This window comes from Biomphalaria glabrata, chromosome 4 (genome assembly GCF_947242115.1).
Source record: "Biomphalaria glabrata chromosome 4, xgBioGlab47.1, whole genome shotgun sequence".
Taxonomy (NCBI): Eukaryota; Metazoa; Mollusca; class Gastropoda; family Planorbidae; genus Biomphalaria; species Biomphalaria glabrata.
In genome coordinates this window covers 47057405-47078201 of record NC_074714.1, presented here as the reverse complement: position 1 = coordinate 47078201, position 20797 = coordinate 47057405, and the positions used below count along the sequence as shown (strand labels likewise).

At 35.0% G+C, this 20797-nt stretch overlaps 1 protein-coding gene across 3 annotated transcripts in view; it reads left to right on the top strand.

The window, feature by feature from the left end:
- Window positions 1–20353, top strand: part of LOC106050900 (uncharacterized) — a 28477-nt gene extending 8124 nt beyond the window's left edge. For all 3 annotated transcript variants that reach the window (XM_013205956.2, XM_013205955.2, XM_056025784.1), the window contains 6 exons: window positions 12715–13301; window positions 14445–14597; window positions 15026–15216; window positions 15332–15444; window positions 15753–15871; window positions 16446–20353. In XM_013205956.2, coding sequence (XP_013061410.2) covers window positions 12715–13301; window positions 14445–14597; window positions 15026–15216; window positions 15332–15444; window positions 15753–15871; window positions 16446–16604 — 1322 coding nt within the window. In that variant the 3' untranslated portion in view covers window positions 16605–20353. The remainder of the gene's footprint in view (window positions 1–12714; window positions 13302–14444; window positions 14598–15025; window positions 15217–15331; window positions 15445–15752; window positions 15872–16445) is intronic.
- Window positions 20354–20797: the final 444 nt, after the last annotated feature.

The following is a 20797-nucleotide window of genomic DNA, read 5'->3' as shown; positions in this document are numbered from 1 at the left end:
GCATGTACAGATGTGTTTTTACGCGCCTTAAAAGAAATGAAAACATTTCAAAACATGCCCAGATGTCGGCTCCTTTCGTGTGTTAGCCGGCACAGCTGTGACACACTGGGAGAACTAGATCTAGAGGGTGTTCATGACTCAAGTTTTCCTCGTGTCTCCTGATAAGCAAAACAAAACGTCTGCTTGTATACAAAGTGTTTGGCTTTTCTATCCTCTGTAAAGGAAGATCTATTTTCCCAGCAGGCCTTTGGACATGGTTGGGGCGGCGGAAAGCTGCGTTGCTGATTGCAAGGTTGTCAGTAACTTGATAGCATACATCTTTGATATAACTTGAAAGCTCTTTCCTAGCCAGGAGTTTTGATATTGACAGATTTTAGAAACAAATTCTTCGTCTTTCATGATTTGATTCTGTATTTCAGCTATAGCAACGTTTCTACAAGTTTCTATAAGATAGTTTTGTGAATGTAGCGTTATGAGTTGATCCTATTGTAAAGGTTCTCTTTACTTTTCCAGCATTAGGAATAGCCTCTGTATTGATTGAAAAAAAAATGATTCTTAACCTTGGTGAGACTAGCATTGAATATGCGTCCTCTGTTTTGGACCTCTTATCTCCAGAAAACATAAAAAAACTAGACCAGGGTCAAAAAAGAGCCGTGAGAGTTATAACAAACTAATATTCATATGTGATTAGAGAAACACCATCACTATATTTAGAGACACATCAGAATTGAAGATTAAAAAATAAAGTAGCACTAACACATTAAACACTGAATCATATCTTTAAAAAAAAAAACAGCATAATAAAATACTCAAAAAGATGCTAAGATTAAGGCGAATTTCTTATTCCATTATGCTAGGACATATTTGTTCAAGTGCTCCTTCTTGCCATTAGAGCATGAAATGGGTTGCCTGAATCAAACCGACGCAGCAGACTTGAAGTTTCTAATTAACATGCATGTCTAGATTAACGCATTGAAACGTCTAGGGCGAAATTATTTTTTTTTAAGTAACGTCTGTACTTTATAAGATAAAGAATTAGTTTTGTTTTAAAAACTATTATTATTATAAGGGATCGAAGTGAACTGGTCTTAAAACGTAGGTCCTTCAGTTTCACTTTTAAAAAGCTTGCAAATATATGTTGCCATTAACCCTCATAGTCGTATCTATTAGAAATCAATTTAGAACTTCCCCAACGCCATCGTAAAGAAACCACCAGACACATGTAATGGTAAGCAGTTCTGGGATAAAAGGGAGACACAGTCCATCAGCTATTAGGTCAAAATTAACGTTTTCACCGTACACCTTGTGGGCTCAAACCGTGATACACTGTGCTTCGTGGCGTGCAGGCCAGTCAACAAAGACTCCATTTAAATGTAATGGCGTGCTTTCATGCGCTGGTGTTCTATTTAGCATAACACATAAAAGGATATTTGATACTGTGTGCAGGGAGAAGATATAACATTGTGAACATAATGCACTAGCTTTGTACTTACAGACTATTCAGACAGCGTGTTCCACACCCCAATTTCCTTACTAACCTGCCTGAACTCTTGTCAGTAGCATTAGGTCTATAATACACAGCAAACTTTAGCACCACACACCTATTTGTAATTTTATATATATATATAGGTGTACTATTTCTGCACTTTCAAATTATAATAAACAAAAGATATATAAAAAAAATGTTTTAAATTGAAAGGTAGACATATGTTTTATTTTAATCCTTTAAATTAAAGAATCTCTTTAATTTAAAAAAAAAACTAGCTCTCTCTCTCTCTCTCTCTCTCTCTCTCTCTCTCTCTTTCTCTCTCTCTCTCTCTCTCTCTCAAACCTTTTAGTTAAAAAACATTCATGTTTTAAAAACAAACTACTTTTGGGTTAGTTGTGATCAATGTCACTTCTTTCATTCAAAATACAACACGATGAAAGAAAAAGAGTTGTCCCCCTTTTTGTCTTCAATTGCCATTTTTCCCATTTTCAAAACTCCCCCTACTTGAACTTTGAACTCTCTATCATCAGATAATTGAATCAGGTCACTTGCCTACCTACGTACAGCTCCAGAAAGTGGTTATTAGCCCCCTTTATTGTACAGATAGTTGTTGTACGATATACGGGAAACATTTTTTGTTCCTGCTTCGTTCACTGACCAAACATCAGTTGAAGACAATGGCGAGTTCTGATTGTGACGGCTTGTTTGACTAGACTCGTCAACTCGTCATCCAGTGTTTTACTTCACAGCAAACTAGGGTCATAGGTTAATCTCTTAGCCAAAATCAATTACAGGTAGTTGACTTTTGTCTTAACGGCTGACGTCTGTGTAATAGGGCGCGCAGTTTTGTATTGTCTTAAGTCAGCGTTTCCCAAACTTTTGACCTACGTCACGTGTACACCTTTTATAATTTTTTGTAATGCTGAGTACCCCTCGCCCCCCCCCTACACACACACACTTGAATTTATTAACAGAATATAATAAATGGGGTTTTAAAAAATCAGTATAGTAAATGAGGTGCAACGCGTACCCCCCTCCCCAAGTCTTCCCGTACCCCTGGGGTACGCGTACCTCACTTTGAGAAACACTGGTCTAAGTAAACCAGTTTGTCTGAAATGGAATGTCTTTTTTTTTTTTTTCATAGATCAAATAATGGGACAAAAATTAACATAATATATGCATAGATTTTATAATGCAGGATGGCGTTCGCTTCTCTCTTGTATTTAATACTTTGTCAAGATTTGTTTGTGCTCATTTACTTTTAGTTCGAAGCTAAGCCTCTGAAGCGATGTCATTGGAGACGACATTCCTCGTGGGGAACAAATGATTGGCTGTGTAGGCTTGTCCTGATTAACGTTTAAAAAACGCAGCGAGGTTGCTTTAATATTTATCTATTTATAGATACAATCTGGTAAAAGAAAAAAAATGTTATGACACGATTAGGAATTAGTTATTTGTTTCGTAAATACTTAAAATAAGGGAAGTTTTGACTTCAATGATGCGACTAGTAAAAACTAGACTAGGGTTTGAGAAAGAAAAGCGAAATATCAACCAATGTAAACAGACTACTCTTGACGGCTTTAGAGAGAAAGAGCTTTTTTTTTTTTTTATGGACGTTGAGATTTAGTTTGACTACATTCGACTGTCTCCTTCGTTATTGACAAACTTCTCGTTCGACCAGCGTCGACTAACTTCTAGTGTTGGCCTTTCACCTATGTTATTGAAGTTCTTGATTTGAGTGTTACCTCCGTATGACTTATCTGCATTCTTTTGTGCTGAAGAGAGACGAGCCCCCACTTTGTGAGTACTGTGACTCTCGCCCCACCGTGGAACATATCCTCGTTGATTGCCCCAGATACCAGGATGTCAGGGAGAAATATTTTAGAGCCTGGGAAGGTACTGGGCTTTATCCGGGAAGTGGGGTTGTCTACAAAGATCTGATTTAAGAATTTGTGAACATGTACTATTTACATAAGATTTTTACCAAATTATTAAATTTTTACTACCTTTACTATTTTAACTGTGAATAGACCTTGAATTTAATGATTTAACTGTATAGAATTTAGCCCTTGTTATATATATAGAGAGAGTAGTCCTTAAGGGAATGCAGGCACGACATGGCCTAAAATTGTCCCGATGTGCCTAAAACCAAAACCAAAAACCAAACTTATCTGCATAATACACAGCGTGGAAGCGCCTAACATTGTGCAAAATTTCAGTTTGATCCGAAAATTGGGTGTCGGAGAAATAACGTGTACAAACTTTTTTACCAGACAGAGTGAGTTGATATAAGATTTGTAAAATCTACAGCCGCAGAATAAAGAATAAATTGTAAAAACTTAAGTGTTTTGTTGTTTTTTTTTGTTTATAAGCGCTCCACTGCATTCAAAATGCTTCCTAATGATATGCGTGTCAAATAGACTCTGACCAGTCCAACTCCTGGCCGAACTGTTTTCATTGACAGTAAAGGGGCGAAAGCAAGTAACCTTAATAAACTTCGGACTGGAGGGGGATCGTCAGCATTTGCTGGATACCCAGCTAGAAGGAAAACTCTTAATTCAAACATCTGCTGCTTTGCATCAAACATAGGAATGGATTTGGGACTCTGCCCTGAGGAAAAATCAGTAGCCTTAGGCAGTTTGCAGCACACAGTGCTGCACCCTTGCAAAGGCTGCGACGCCGCTGACCCCAAACTGTATCTGCTTCTTGGATAGATCAGCTGCTGTGTGGGTGATATCTTTCCGACCATGGCTGATGCCCAAGCATTTCTCGTAATTTAAGGAGATGATCCATAGGAGGCCATATAAGTGTGTGTGTGTGTGTTTTTTTTGTGTATCTTTTACTAATTTGAATTAATACCTTTTTCAAAATACAATTCACAAACACAAGTTCATGAGACCGTCAGAAAGTCTTAACTCAGAACGGGCCCCGAAAGCCAATCAGTTTAGGAACAATTGGTAGGTGAAGCCAATTTAGCTGGACACTTGTGGGAGTCAATTGGTAGGTAAAGCCAATTTAGCCGGACACTGGTGGCAGTCAATTGATGATAGGTGAAGCCAATTTAGCTGGACACTGGTGGCATTCAATAGTACTTTCCCTCTAAACATGTTTATCTATGTATTTATTTATTTCTGTTTGGTTTGTTACTATGAAATGCCCTGATTCTTTCATTCACTAATGGATTTGTTTCATCTTTTGACTAATGTCAGGTCTCTTTCTCTAAAGTACTTGGTACTGTCCCGCTCTAATACACTACCCATTGTAATATCCTTTGGTCGTTGTTCCGTTTGATAACAATTTAAAACTCTGGGGTAAAGAAACCGGTGAATTTGACATCATCTAATATAGCTCTAGGTAGTTAAAGAAAGGCTTACCTTAGTTCTCGCACTACATGTTGCTAAAAACCAGAGAAATGTGTTTTTTTTCTATAAATCTATCTGTAAAGTAGCATCACTGTTGGTATCTATGTTATTATTTCTTGACTAGGTCTAAGGAAGTTTTCTTTTGGCACATGGCAGAAAATTGAAATTCCTAATCTAGTATCAGGTGGTTGAAGAGTGGCATGTCTATTTTTTATAGATTTTTTTTTTTTTTTTTGAATTTATTTTTGAAGTTTTGGAGAGGCAAATGAAAGCTAATTTTGCTAGTTGAGGATAATTATGACGCAGAGTCAGTATCCTTCAGTCTTTTAAGACAAATGGCCTCACAAAGAGTTCCCCGACCGAAGGTGCCTGTAGAGATTTCTGCGACAGTGCAGATTGATTCAGCAGTAACAGATTCACTTTCAGTGTCGACGCGTGCAAGTCACTTGAGATTGTAAATAGTTGGACTCTATATAGAGATTGGCTGTAAATATCTTGTATCTCTGTAAATGTCTAGCTGTCTTGAAACGTGCTGTAAATGTCTTGGCTCTCTTAAAGATTGACTGGAATGATCCTCTTTTCCCTTTGTCGTCTCTCATGGCAATCCCCCCCCCTTTCTATAGCAGTGTTGGTAGGTGGGGAACATATTCCTTTAGCAGTGTTTCCCAAACTTTTTCCTTTCCGGAACCCCTCGCATATTCTGAGTATTTAGTGGAATGTTTTGCTTTTTTTAGAAGGATAAATTCATGTTAATTATTCCAGTAGTTAGTGTAACACCTATTTAGGTCTAGCGAAACACTATGGTTCCTCGGAACACAGTTTGGGAAACACTGGTCTACACCAAGGTTGTTGGTAGTGTTGGTATGTGTGGAACGTATTCCGTTAGTTTGTTGTCTATAGCAATGTTGATGGTAGGGCCGATCGAGATCTGATCTAAGTTAACCCTTATTTGGTTCAGTGCGCTATCCAGCTACTTAGCTACCCAACCACCCACACAATCTGTAGATTGTTGATGTATCTTTCTCCTGTGCTGATGATTGTATAACGTCTGTTGGTTGTTCGTATATATCTGTCTTTCGTTCTCTCACCTTTTCTCTTCTTTTTTGTCTTTATTTTTCTTTTCTGCTTATTTTTAAAAATCTATTTACATGTACACGGAATAACTCTTTATGTTTTGGAGTAAACGACTTAGCTCCATCTTATCATCTTATGACCACATAGATTGTTTATCAACACACTGATCTCCCCCTGCCTCTCGAGCTCTTCTATAAATAGCTGCGGATGCACTTGGACATTATTGATATTGTACGTGCTCAGGATCTTAATGTCTTTTGTAGGCCTGACTACGGATCTGTGTGGGCCTACACTTTACATAAAGTTTATGTGTTCACGCTGTGTACTCAACACTGTCAACTTACACGCGTTACCTGTCAGTTTACACACTAAGACCAGTGTGTTTTAGCTACACCAGGTCTTATCCTACAGTTGAGGCTGCTATCAGTACATCGCTAGTATGGTAACCTTTTTTTTTTTTGGGAAGCGGACAAGTTAGTTTTGGCAGACGTTACAACTGAGTGAGCTACTCAGTGAACTGCTTGAACACAAGGTTTGTAATATTTCTTTCACCTGAACACATCTACCTGCAGACTGTTTTCTTTTTTCACGTGAATGGTACAAATAATGCAATTCCCAGACAGTGGGGTAGTGTTCTGACCCCCCCCCCCTTTTTTTTTTTCTTGGGCATATTTTTTTCTGTATCAAACTTCACCAGAAAAAGTTATGATTGTAAATAAATCCTCCCCCCCCCCTTTTTTTTTTTCAAACCTCCTTTTCTATCTAGAAGGTTCCAACTACCATAATGGCACCCGTGTTCCTAAATGATTTTGTTTTTTAAAAATCTATTGATGTGGTTTGTTTCGTAGAGTATAAAAGTAAATTGTTTTTTTTTTGTTTGGTTTTTGTGGAAACTTAAGAGCGTTGATATGAGAACGATAGAGATTTTATTGAGTGAATTGACTTGGACTCAATTCTAAGAGGCAATGGTTAACACTTCAACTGATTCTCAAGCAAGCAAGGATGAGGGTTATTTAAAGAGGCAAGGGTTAACACTTCTACAGATTCAACGAGGCAAGGGTTAACACCTATAGATTATTCAGAGAAGTAAGGGTTAACACCTCCTATATATTCATTTTCACGACGTAGATTCTATCCAGTCATATCAGCTTAACGTTGTTGCATTTTTTAAGTTTGAAAATTTAATATAGGAATTAATACATTTTCTTTTATCTTAAGCTCTTCATTCCTCTCAGGCTGAAATCGCCTTGACATTATCGGAAGGGCAACGCGCATGTCCTCTTGCACGCAATCGTTCTTCAGGTGTTTCTGGGTTGTTGATGTAACCATGCTGCTGGGTTTATTTTATTACCCGTTCCAGAGAAGCTCCCCAGAATCCACCCACTATAGAGGGGCTCATCATCTCTACTGACTCTGCACCTGGTCCTCAACCTAGTAAACACTTTCAAACCTAGTCTAGATGAACAGACTTAGTGAACACTTTCAAACCTAGTCTAGATGAACAGACTTAGTGAACACTTTCAAACCTAATCTAGATGAACAGACTTAGTGAACACTTTCAAACCTAGTCTAGATGAACAGACTTTGTGAACACTTTCAAATGTTGCGCCGTGGTTGTGGGTCTTCTATATACACACATCGCCCCATCTCTTTTAAACGTAACACAATCTCCCACTTTTCGTATGTGAAACTGGTTAACCATTAGACTACATGGGCCTACATTACTAGATTTATAATTTAGCATTAGCTTATGGTTTATCTAGTTTATGTGTTTTCCACATGTTACTAATAACTAGGTGACGAAGTAAGTTTGTTATATACACAGACTGTGCCACACACACGCGTGGTGCTTGCGCTTTAGCTTTTTTTCGAAACCCTTACGATCTTGTATCTATAAAGTCCTTGATAATCTCTAATAGAGTCATGATTAAAAGCAGGTTTATATATATATTTATATATGGCTTTTTTTGTGACGGTACCTGCACCTTTTTCAATGTTGGGAAAAAAATATTACTTTTCTTGTATTTTAACGTTTATTATTAATAGATTAGTAGTTAAAAGTTAGGCAATGTTTTTTTTTTCTTTAATTAGATAATTCCACCTTTTAGTATTGAAAGCTTTGAAAATGATTTCACCATCTCTCATTGTTCAGATTGTGAACACGTAAATACCAGGTCAATGTTACATCTGCTTGCTAAATGCCGTACTTCCTAGCCTAAGTTGTATGAATACGTTATCTCTTCTTTCCTCCTGGTCAGTGTCCATCAAACTATACCATTGGTTTCTCAAATCAGATTTTATACGACCAGACAACAATCTGAATTAAACCTAGATAAAGGTGTTGACCAGCCAATGGTAAAGGTGTTGACCAGCCAATGGTAAAGGTGTTGACCACCCTATAAAGGAAGCAAGTCTGCAAGTCAGCATTCTTTGTTAAAAGGCCGTTCAAAAGTGGTGGTCGATGTTTTTGTTTCATAGATCTACATTTATATTCAAACACATAGGACGGGGCAGGTTGGGCTATGGACACCTGTTTGGTTTGATGCTAGCTAGAAGGCAAATGAAATGAGTAGTCAAGTAAGTCACATGTATGTCCTCAGGGCACAGGCTACAGCTAGTTGTGTAGGGGAGAGGGGGATCAAGGTTGCTGTAATGTTTAGAACTATAATAAAGTCATACAACTTCTTTCAAAGGTAGTGACTAGTGAAGTCTTACCATCACAGCAATAGAAGGGCCCTTTTTAGCATGGTCAATATTTCAATTCATTGCATTATCGAAATTGGTGGAGGGGGAGGGAATACTGAAGCAACACATTGTGTAGGCTGATGGGGGCAGGAGCGGTTTTAGGCTTGATAAGGTCCAAAGCTATTTGAGGTATGAGGCCCCTTGTAATCAACATAGCTTTGCACTTTCTTCAAAATAATTGAAAATATCCCATTTTTGAGGGCCCTAAGCTATTGCTTATGTTGCCTAAAGGTAAATCTAGCACTGAATCGGGAGGGGTACTCTACTTATTAAATGCAGATCATAGACTTTCACAGTTACGTAATGAATGTTCCCCTTGCCAAAGTATACACACAGTCTTAGCACGTGTCCGGAAAAAACAACAACTCTTTACACTACTTTACAGTAATTACATATAGGTAAACTTTGTACCGTCTCTTGAAGCTTTTCACCTCTTCCCGGGGAGTGTTTCTGTGCTGTGTATGCACCCGCTGTCTCTGTTCGTGATGAAGCTTGAGTAGAAAGTATTAGTGAAATTATGAGGCTTATATCTCTTCTCCTTTTGGTTAGTTGAGATCAAAAGGTTCTCGTAGTTGGCGCCCTAACGATCCAACAATTGTATTTGTTTAGCCACAAAGCACAAGTGCTCCAAAGGCAGTCCAAATGACAAATAATAACAATAAACACATAAGCAAGAGGAAAACAAAGGAAAAGTAACTCAAAATGTAAGTGGAGAGGGAAAGTTTGCGCTACGAGTTTGAGGAACACTTGTTTCACTATCATTGGAGCGGGAGCTTGTAAAAAAAAAAGTAGCCATGTTAAGTCAGCTGTTTAATTAAACATTTGGTAATAAGTAAATCCTAAAATTGGTCTTCGCATTTTTTGCGGCTCGCGTCGTGAAGAGCCTCTATTGTGTTTGTGTGCCGCATTGGCATTTTACTCGTGCCACCATTTATGTCTTCTGTCTTTAAATAAGAAAATATGTACGCAATGAAGATACAACTGTATTATATACTAGATTTAGATCTAGACCCTAGTGAATGGAAGAGAAAATCGGTTGAGGAAATACAAAAGACAGATATAGGGTTTATAGGTGTGAGGTGTAGACTGTATAGAAAACAAATGAAAGTACAGGTAACAGTCTCCCATTAAGTGTGTAGATTCATTACAAACACATAGACCTACACACACACATAGGACTTTGTAGCCTCCCAAACCACATGCACATGATTGTTATTTCCACAAGTAACTGTAGTCAAAATAGTTTGCAATAAAATGTTAGTGCTGTATTCATAGACATCTGAACACTGTGACCTCTTGGGTATCATTCTTCTTGTGCCATGGAACCCCCCTGGCAAGCCCTTTCAGTACATCTCAGCACCAGTTCCCTCTAGTGCTATGACTAGACTCTTTGTTCCTTCAAGATGCTGCTAGTTTAACCTTTTTTTTTTTTAATATAGTTTTATTTCGTTTCACTACCTGTATCTTTGTTCATTCTATATACCATCATTTGCACTCACAATTATATACAACTAGTTATGCAATTTTGATTTAGTTGGCCACATGACTCCTTCATCAACTGTCACCCTTAGATAGCAAGGTCTTTACCCTTTTATTGATGAGGTTGATGTAAAATAATTCCATATATTTTTGGTTTAAGTAAATAGCAAAAAAATAATAATAAATCTATTAGATTCAATAAAACTTAATACAGTATCTGAAAAATACTTCACTAATCTTATTTGTTTGATTTTAATTCTAAGAATGTACAATATAATATAACATTTACATAAGGGATGAGGGTCTTTGAATATATTTTCATTTCTTTGAGCAGTAATTTGAACATTTGTGTTTGTTAGCAAGCCTTTTACAAAACTTTGGTTATTTCTAGCAATTGGTCCTTCTTGGTACCCATAGTTTTACCATACTTTTTTTTTCAAAAATTTAGAATAAAAAAGAAAAATCAACATGTAGCTTCAGACAAATTGTACAACTAACACTTGTAGAAGTATCACGCTACTTTCTCACAAAGCTTCTATAAAGCTTGAACATTTCTTCCACAATCCAAATAAACTTGACTAGCATATAATATACAGCTTTCAAGTAGAAATAACAAGATGTCAAACACACACTTAGTTCTGTCTCAAACTTTAACTCCCCTTCATCACCTGTTTACTCCCTTTTTAACCAGTCATCTGCATCAATTCACCTCAAAGGTTACATCAGATATTCCTCAGGCTAAAACACACACACACACACTCCATACCTAGAGGTTTTGAGCATTGCTGTGAACAGTTCATTTATATATATATATATATATTACAGATTTACTCAATTTAAAAAAAAAAATTGGCCTAATATTATTATTAATTATTATTATTAAATGGATGTCTTTAATCCAAAGATAACAAGGTTACAAAAGACAGTTTGTGTGGAAACACAAACTCAAAATCGGCCCCCGAAGTGGTCCACCCAGGCAGGCTTCAATATTTTCAGAAAGAACATCCGAATGAAATTATATCAAAGACAAATGAGAGATAAGAATGGAGAAAGAAGGTTAACAGATCTTGTGTAGTGCCCCAACGGTCCACCACATCAAAGGATAGGTGAAAGTGAATGTAAAGTTAGATGTGAACCTGGCCTAACTTGTTCCCCTTTCAGACCTTGTGGTCTATAGGGCAGATGATGTAAAGTTCATCTGTTTTTTGTGGCCTACGGTTAACGAGGGTGTCATGTAGCCAGCACAACGACCAACCGCCTTTACTTTTCCCCAACTAATGTCAGGTACCCATTAGAGCTGAGTGGACTCAGAGGCGCCCAAAGATTCCAAAAGTTAAAAATCCCAGTCTTCACCAGGATTCGAACCCGGGACCCCAGGTTCGGAAGCTGAGCGCTTTACCGCTCAGCCACCGCGCCTCCCCTAGCCTAACTGATGTCTTATAATTGATCTAATTTTTTGAAAAGGCTCAATCTCTTATTCAAATCCTCAAAAATAATATTAAAAAATTCCGCAATTATAAAAAAAAAAGGTTCAGGAAAAAGAAGTTTATAAGATTACTATTCGTTTTAAATTAGGTCTAACTTATAATGCATACTAATTAGCTTTTTTCTCTTTAAAAAAATACTTGCATAACTGATTTTAAAAATCAGATTTTTCGCTTTCAGGAAGAAAAAAAGTAGCCATTGCATCAGAACTTTGAATGATCTAAAATATTGTGATATCTGATTTTCAATATCTTTTCTAGTTTACAAGATCTAAACGGGACAGACGGACAGACATTTCACACAAAACTAACCCTTTCGGGGGGGGGGCTAAAAAAGATGCAATAGTGAACTTGTCTATGCAAACTCAGCAGTGGCATTTATTGTCACTTTTGATGTAAAGCTGTTGTCTGTTGATGGTCGAAAATTTCTTTTCATTGTCTACACCAATCTTAAGCCATTAGCTTTTTGGGGGGTTTTGGGAGTAGATCTATTTGTCCCAGCTTTTGTAAGAGATTTTCATCTTTCTTTTGGAACTCAGATTTTCTTTTTTATGCCACAAAGAGTAAACTAACATATGAATTGGCATTCAAATGTGTCTGGGGAACTAATTAACCTTTTTAAGTGCCTAAAGAAAAAAAAAGATTGCCTTAGGCATATGGTCATTCTCCATAACATTAAGTACTCCACATCTTTGTCCATAATGGAAATTTTTTGATGAAACAGAATTTTAAAGACTTTATGCAAAGTTTGATAACATAGTAAAATCTCAAAGCACATACAAACAATTAATTTACACTTTTTTAGCATTTATTTCTGACATCTTATTTGATTATTTTCAATAATTTATTGAACTAACAAAATTATTACACCGGTGAATAAACCCATGTGCTCAATTAATCATATTAAAAAATGTTTTTCTGACTACTCTGTGCACCTCTGTGCTCCGATTACACTTGAAATACGAATTACTTGTTTGAAATATATAAAACTTTCTAAAAATGGTTAACCTCCATGTAGTCTTACTTGTTTGAATACTGTTATATTGTACTGACATAGTTTTATATTTTCTCTTCACTACAGCTTGTCAATATACATGTCACCAGCATTGTGTCCCTGCTGTTACACTCAACTGCAAGTCTGTATCTGAGGACAGTGTACAGGTGAAGACACCAACTCCTACAGAACCACGGTCACAGTTAGAAACCTCTCTGTCTCTAGGCAACATCCACGCTAGACCTGGCTGTGCTCGAAGTGTCACTCTGCCTAACTCTCAGGGCTCCACTCTGCCTACTCAGCAGCATCCAAGGATATGTTCCCCGCATATTGCCCAAGGAACGAATAGTCAGGTTTATGTTCCAGGATCATCATCATCTCCTCTTTTGGCACGCTCAGCTAGTGAGGGTTATGTCACAGCTCAATTACCTGGTGGCATTTCTCGACCCACAACGCTCAGTAGTGCTACAGAATCATCAAGTCATCCGATTGCCAATGCTAACCCACAGACTCTTGTTCAAAGCTCATCTAGTTTAGTAGACAATGTCAATGTGACAGGACAGCTGAGTTCCAGTTGCCAAGTTAGTAGCAGTCATAATGTCACACACCACATTACAGAACAGGATGTCACATTACAGTTACATGGACCTGAAGTTAATTCAGAGGAAGCAACGGTAAGCTCATTTGAGTCTAATAATATTGACTGTAATAGACATCATATTATTATTGTTAACGAGACATGTATTTAAGTTTTGACAACATAAATAAGGCAACATTAGGCTTCATCAGGTTTATGAACAAGACGATTCTATTTTATATTTTTACTAACTTGATTTCAGATATGCTTCCTACCTTGCCAAAGGAAGATATCCTTTTAAATACATTTACTTCAATTTTCAACAATACTTAATACTAATTTTATTAGGTTACAGTTTTGTTTATGCCTGTAAAAATTACTGATTATTGTTTTACAATTGTTACATGTGCTACTTGTTGGTTAATATAAGATGGTTTCAGAAACTGGATAAAATTGATGTTTTTTTTTTCTTTGTTTTTTTTGTGCTGAACTGCTGATTCTTGAACAATTAGTACCACATAAAAATAGCATAATGCTCTCTTTAATAGAAGGTGTTTGCTAGACTTAGCTGAGATTGGGTTATTAAGGGTAGATACAAAGATTTAAATGACTGGATGAAAAACAGTAGCACTAAAAGATGGTTTAACTCTAAATACAGAAAAAAAAAAAACTTACTGCAAGCTATTTTACAATGAAAAAATATATTATTTTGGAATTAGAGAGTAGAGTAGCTCCAGAGATTGTGATTACATCTCTTAAGAGGATAGGTCAAATACTGACTCAAAGACTTTTCAAAGACTAATGCTTTGGAGGATAGCCTAGTTTGGAAAGCATTCAGTCATAAAACTATTTGACTCTTCCAATGTTTTAGATGAAAAAGAATTGGCTGGGAAAGTTGTGTGTATTAAAATGTGTTTAGGGCTCCTCTGTATAAATAGAAAGTTATGGTTGTGTGTCCATGTTTCTATCAATCCATTATTTGTGGTACAGGAGCTTATGATGTAATCAAAATCACAATCAGGAATGCCCACATTATAATCTTTTTATTTATCATATTTATATTGAATTTTGAAGATAGAATATTAAACAAAGTTATATGAAAAAAATCTTTAAAAAAAAGTTAGAGGCTAATGTATACTGCTTTTGTAGGGTAGGTTAGGATTTCACATTATCTTTGTGTTTAGTCCATTTCTAACTAATTTTTCTTTTGAATTAATTTGGTGAAAACTTGCATTTTCAGGAAAAAGATGAAACAGACAGTGGGTATAGGTCAGGGACTATTCCAGATGATAAGTTGCCCAGAGTTCCTAGCCAAGACACACTAGATCGTCAGGAATTGAAACGAAAAATAGCAAAATTTAATCATTTTGTTCCTTCTGTCAGCCTTAAAGTGGTGAGCTCATCATAATTTGTCTTGAAAAATAAGAACACATGGCAAAAATATCATGTGCATTAGTTAGTTGATAACTTTTAAGCAAGTTATGTTTCAAAGTTAACCTCAATACAGTCAAATAGGCTTTTTGTGGAATGCATATCGATTGGTCATTTTGCCCCTGAATAGTCCTACTTTTGTTGAGCCCAAGATCCCAAGATTAGAGACCTAGTTTTATCAGTCATTTATACTCAGAATTAGTGGATTGACTTCAACTCTGAATCAAATACCTGACTTTAGAAATGAAAGTGTGCAGACTACATAAAATCTTTTAAGCTGTTTCTGACACAGATTAACTTTCATGTACAATGCTATTAATTGTGATCTTGGAAGTTGGTCCTGGTGGATTACAGTTAGTCATTAAAAAATGTATCTTTTTTTTTTCTTAGGCTGAAAAAGAATCATTCCAAGGTTTTCTGAAAGTAACACTAAACCTTATTCGACCAATCACAATGGAGTTAGGTGCCAGGCCACCGTCCATTTATGAGCTTCTAACCAGAGAGCATATCATAGAAGAAAACACCCAACAGGTGGCGTTTTACATGCCCAGAGATACTCACAAGTCTTTACATATAAACAGGTGAGTTCACTGATTTCATTTGTACTCTAGGTCATAGAAAAACAATGTAATGCCTTTAAATCTTGCAAGTGACTAGGGTCTTTTAATGATCTCTGAAACTGTTTTATGATTGCAGTGATACAACAACCAAAGAGGTCATAACAAGCTTGCTGAAAAAATTCCACATCATTGACCACCCTCGCAAGTTTGCTATGTATGAGCAAGAATTCAGTGAGCGCAATAAATTAGGTGAGAAATGTTTCTAGAAATCTACTTTTCATATTTACTATAGTAAATGTAATTGGCGTTGGTCTAAGAAACATTGAAACTCTGTCAAATAATGTATTTATGACATAGACATAGTCTAAAATTACATATTTGTATAAGTCTAAAGTTACATATTTTACACTCATTGGTCCTTTAGATTTAATAGTGTAGTTAAATTAACAAATTTTAAGCTTACTGGTCCTTAGAATTTTTTTTGTCTAAATGACAGAACCTGGCTTTATTTGTATTTAATGAATTTTTAAAGCTGAACATTTTTTTTGTGCTTATAGTTCGACTAAGGCGTTTAACTGATAAAGATTTTCCCTTGAGAGCAATGCTAACCTGGGATCCAGAACGTATGAAGAACTACAGGATAGTTTTACAAGAAAATGAAACTGGTGAAATAGTTGTAAGTATATCTTGGTGTTTAGGAGAACATTTGTTACCTAAGGGACAGAAAATGTAACTTTAGGAAAATGTGTAACCTTGGGAACTCATAACTTAGGGAATGCTTTTTCTTTAGAGTAGTGTCTCAACAGTTTGTAACATATTTTGTGGGAAGTTTCTTGAATATAACTAGATATGAAAGGGGAAACATTTTTCATTGGGATGTATATGTGTGTTGGTTTGAATTGAATGACCAGTGTTTGTTATTCTGGATGGAGCTTTAGTTGTGAGTTGAAGGTTGTACAAGGTTTCAAAAGTTAATCAGTGAAGGGACATGGTGGCTGAGCTGTAAAATGTTTGGTAAAATGCTTGGCATCTGAACTGAGAGTGTCAGGTTCAAATCTGGGTGAAGACTGGGATTTTGAATTTCATGACTTTTAGAAAGCCCCTGAGTCCACCCAACTCTAATGTGTAACTGACATTAGTTAAGAAAAGTAAAAGTGGTTGGTCATTGTGCTAATCACATGACACCCTTGTAACTCTCAGACATACAAACTTTTAATCCTCCTTTTTTTTTGTTTGTTTTTTCAAACTAGTGGGATGCTTTCAGTTTACCTGAACTAAACAACTTTCTTAAAGTACTGGACCGGGAAGAGAAAGAGACTATCCTGGAACTTAAGCATAAATATGCCTACATGCGGCAGTACATGGAAAGGAGATTAACTGAGCTGCGGACAATAAAGGCAAAAAAATAGCTGTCCTGATGACATCATGTTTTACATTGATTTCAGCTACAAAAAAAAATTGTTTGTCACTCACGGCCTAACTTGTTACATAAACTGCTGCATGTTTCTTTTTTTAGAACTCCATGGGAGACAATATTTCACTTATTTTAACTTGTTTATAAAATATGCTTTGGAAATGTGAAAAAAAAAATACATTACATTTTTTAAAATTTTAAATAAATCTCAAATCTGAGTTACAGTTGCAAAATAAATAGGTCACAGTTGGAATTTGGTAAAATACTGCACTTTTCATCAATTTTCAAAGTCAGAGACAATGCCTTAATTTAAAATAAATAACAACTCACAATCTATTAATGCACAGTGATAATATGACATATAACCATACCCACAACTGGCTGTCTGGTCATGTGGCATACACTCTGGACTGTTGTTTCCATGGTCCTGGGGTTCATAGCCCAGCCTGCTGCCTTCCCTCTCTGCCCTGCTGGAGGTTTGGGCTATGACGACTTAATAATCTTCAATTCTGAAGAACATTCAAAACATGTAAAACATAGCAAACAATAAAGTAGATATGACTATCTTAAACATAGAAAATAAGTATAAAGATAAACTATAACTTCATTTTAAAATATGAAAATTAAAAGTTCTCAATTTTTATTGTAGTACCATTGAGCCAAGAAAGTATTTCATGAAAGGCTTTATGCTTCGCACTGATAATTTTGTATGTGTTTTTTAACTAGCCAAATATTTTAACAACACAAATAGAAAAAAAATCTTAATTTTTCCTCTTGTCTTATTTCTTAGTCATTACTTACAAAAATGATACTTTCTTTTTAGATCTTTTTTTTTTCAAATTAAATATTGTTTCCTAAAAGCCAAATGTGTTATTCTGTTGATTTGATATAAAATGTAACGAAACTGATCCATCACTTGAAGTCATCATGTTTTATCAATTAAATCAAAACAATTTCATCATAAGATTATCATTACTTTATTTTAAAATCCATTTCAGTTATTTTTTCTATTCGTTTAAATTCTCAAGAACAACTCAAGTTTTTCTTGACCATGTTGAACACAAAGTCATGTGAATGTTACCACTAACATCAACTTTGTATGAATGAATAAATACTAAAGAAAAAGATTCTATTATTTTTATTTTTTATTTTATCTAGAAGATTTGTCAACAAGATCACTTAAATAGTAACATAAACCAAAACCAAGTGACTTCATTAAAGGAAAAGGCCTATGTACTAAAGAGAAAAACAGTTATGTTAATCAGATTTTTGTTGTTTTTTGTACAAATTTCTCTCAGCGTTAATGGATGTTATATATACAAATTTATTTATTTGTCTCTATGCACAGTGTTGATGTAGTTTGAGTTGTTGAACTTTTAGTCCCATAATGTCAACAAGTCTTATTACATTGGGGGAACATCAATTGTGTGTTCTTCTTTTTTCATCAAGTTCTTTTAGTGTCAGACTCCAGTTTGGTTCCACATCCTTGTCTGTTATATTATATATAGTTTTAACGACAAACAAACCAAACTTTTTAAAGTCTTTTTTTTTATACATAAAAGAACTGAAGCAAAAAATTAAACCAATTCTATTAGGAAATGTACCATATGTATTTTATGTACAGAAGTTGTTGCATTGCTTTGTCACAGCATTACTTAAACTTAACACTGGCTTTGTATATGATGATTCATCTATATTTACTTTAATGATAATAATAAAAATCTTCAGAAGCTTTCATTAATTGGAACTTTCCACAGTTTTTCTATTTTAGTATAACAATTTAATATTCATCTCTTAATCATTCGATTATTACACATAAATTATTTCTATTTTGAGACAGTGTTTAAACAAAAGCCAATAGTCTTTTTGAAAGAATCAGTATTGAACTTATTTCAACTGCGCTTCATGGTCAAAGTTCTTATTTATTCGCTTGTATTTCAACTGGATAAAGTGTTAAAGTAAAATAAACAAATATACTCTGCACAACATGTTGGCCTTTGTTTTTCACCCGTCAACACTTTCAGTGCACTAATAAAATTATGTATGTTATGAAAATGCAATGGTAATTAATTACTGTTGAGACGAGCAAGTGGACATAACATCATCATCTCTTGCATTTCTTGTACAGTTTCAAATAGCTGGGAACATAATTGAAAGACTATTGATTGTGTATGTTCTAGATACATGGAGCAGATTAACTTGGGACCAATTGTTATTGTAGGTTGAATTTGTGTTTCAAAACATTTCTGCTGTATCCCATCGGTGCCCAAGTCACAAGGCGAAAAAGATTGGAAAGGGAGGGGCATCCATGAAATGTGAATCTTATTGCAGTTAGTCTTTGGAAACTTTTGAGATGTTTTCCAAGTCATTTTTTTTTTAAGCGAAATTGATTTGATTATTAAATGTAAAAATTATTTTTTTTATGTTGTATATATATAGATATATATATATTGTTTGTAAATGTTTGATAGAAGTCTTACAGTAAATTTGTGAAGATCCTGTAGCACATCTGTACAAATTACCTCATAATAATTGTGCCTTTCCTTTGGTTTGACATGAAAGTTATTGTGATAATTCTTTAACTAACTAACCACTTGGTAAAAATGTCTTCATCTGAATTCAATTTGCATCTTATGAATATTAAAGTCTTGTTCAAGTTTTTAATTAACTGAAAAATGTTCGCTCTAATAGTGCAAGACATTCTTATTATTGAGTACAAGTTTAAAATCTATAACACACAAAGTGAATAAAAATAGACTTACTTATCAACCTTTTTTTTAAAACTTTTCTTGCATTCTTTCTAAACAGCATAAAGCAAAGTACATTTTTCAGTTTTGATGAAATCTTTCAATCTTTTTGTGTTTCAGTTTTTTATTAGTTAGTCGTAAAGTGAATTTCTAGAAGCCATCTCCTTTTAATTAGTTGTAAAGTGAATTTCTAGAAGCCATCTCCTTTTAATTAGTTGTAAAGTGAATTTCTAGAAGCCATCTCCTTTTAATTAGTTGTAAAGTGAATTTCTAGAAGCCATCTCCTTTTAATTAGTTGTAAAGTGAATTTCTAGAAGCCATCTCCTTTTAATTAGTTGTAAAGTGAATTTCTAGAAGCCATCTCCTTTTAATTAGTTGTAAAGTGAATTTCTAGAAGCCATCTCCTTTTAATTAGTTGTAAAGTGAATTTCTAGAAGCCATCTCCTTTTAAGACCATTGCTAGAATTGAAGAGTAGATGTTATAACATGTCATAAGCAAGGGAAATCCAGTCTTGCTCTATTCAAGAAAAGATAAGCCTTTCATGAAGTCATTTTGTGTGTGTTGACCAATTTATTTATGTCACTAAGAAATGTACCATTGTTAATAAATAAAAAATTGCAGACTTGAGATTTTTTTTTAAGATACTTGGCAATATTGATTCTTAGATCCTCCTGCACCATTCAGTGCATTGGGAGACAAGCTGTCTTCATAAAGATCTGTCACTGGCATAACTTAGACTTCAAAAGTTTGGCGAAAATCTAAATCAATAATGTATTTTATAGTCTTTTTGCAATGTATTAAATGACCTCTTCTAAAAGTCATTGTATTTAAAATGTATTGTACTAGAGACCAGCTTTAGAGTTACTTGTTCCATCTGTAGGATTTCTTAATTAAGTCATCCAATTTTTCTTGTGTTGTTGTTTTTTTTTTAAAATCACAAAATGACATGCAAATGTTATATCAACTCAGAATGAAAGAATAAAAAGAAAAAGAGATGCTATTTTGTTAGTTTTATCTTGATGATGTGTTTCTGCTTTTTGCAACCATTCAACAGATAGAAAAACCCTCTAAGAAATGCACAGAAAAATGTAATTAAGAATCTGCAGGTAGTTCAAAATGCTGTGACTTGTTACAATGCCAGCAGTCCATTAGATAAGGTGCTAAACCTGTAGGAGATTATTTTCATAGTACACTTGATGCATAGTAGTGCACATCAAAGCTCACATTTTAGCCTCTTGCATCATATCAACTATCTTGTAAATGCAGCTGTGAAACAATGTTTTTACTTTCTTTTTTTATCTGGTCATACATTAGAGCCCTTAAGTTTTTAAATAGGACACTTGTAACAATACCAATATGTTCTACAGTTGTTCTTTTTATAAATATTATTTGCACGTTGAGTTCCATCAAGAAATAGAGATAAGATTATCAAGGAATGTG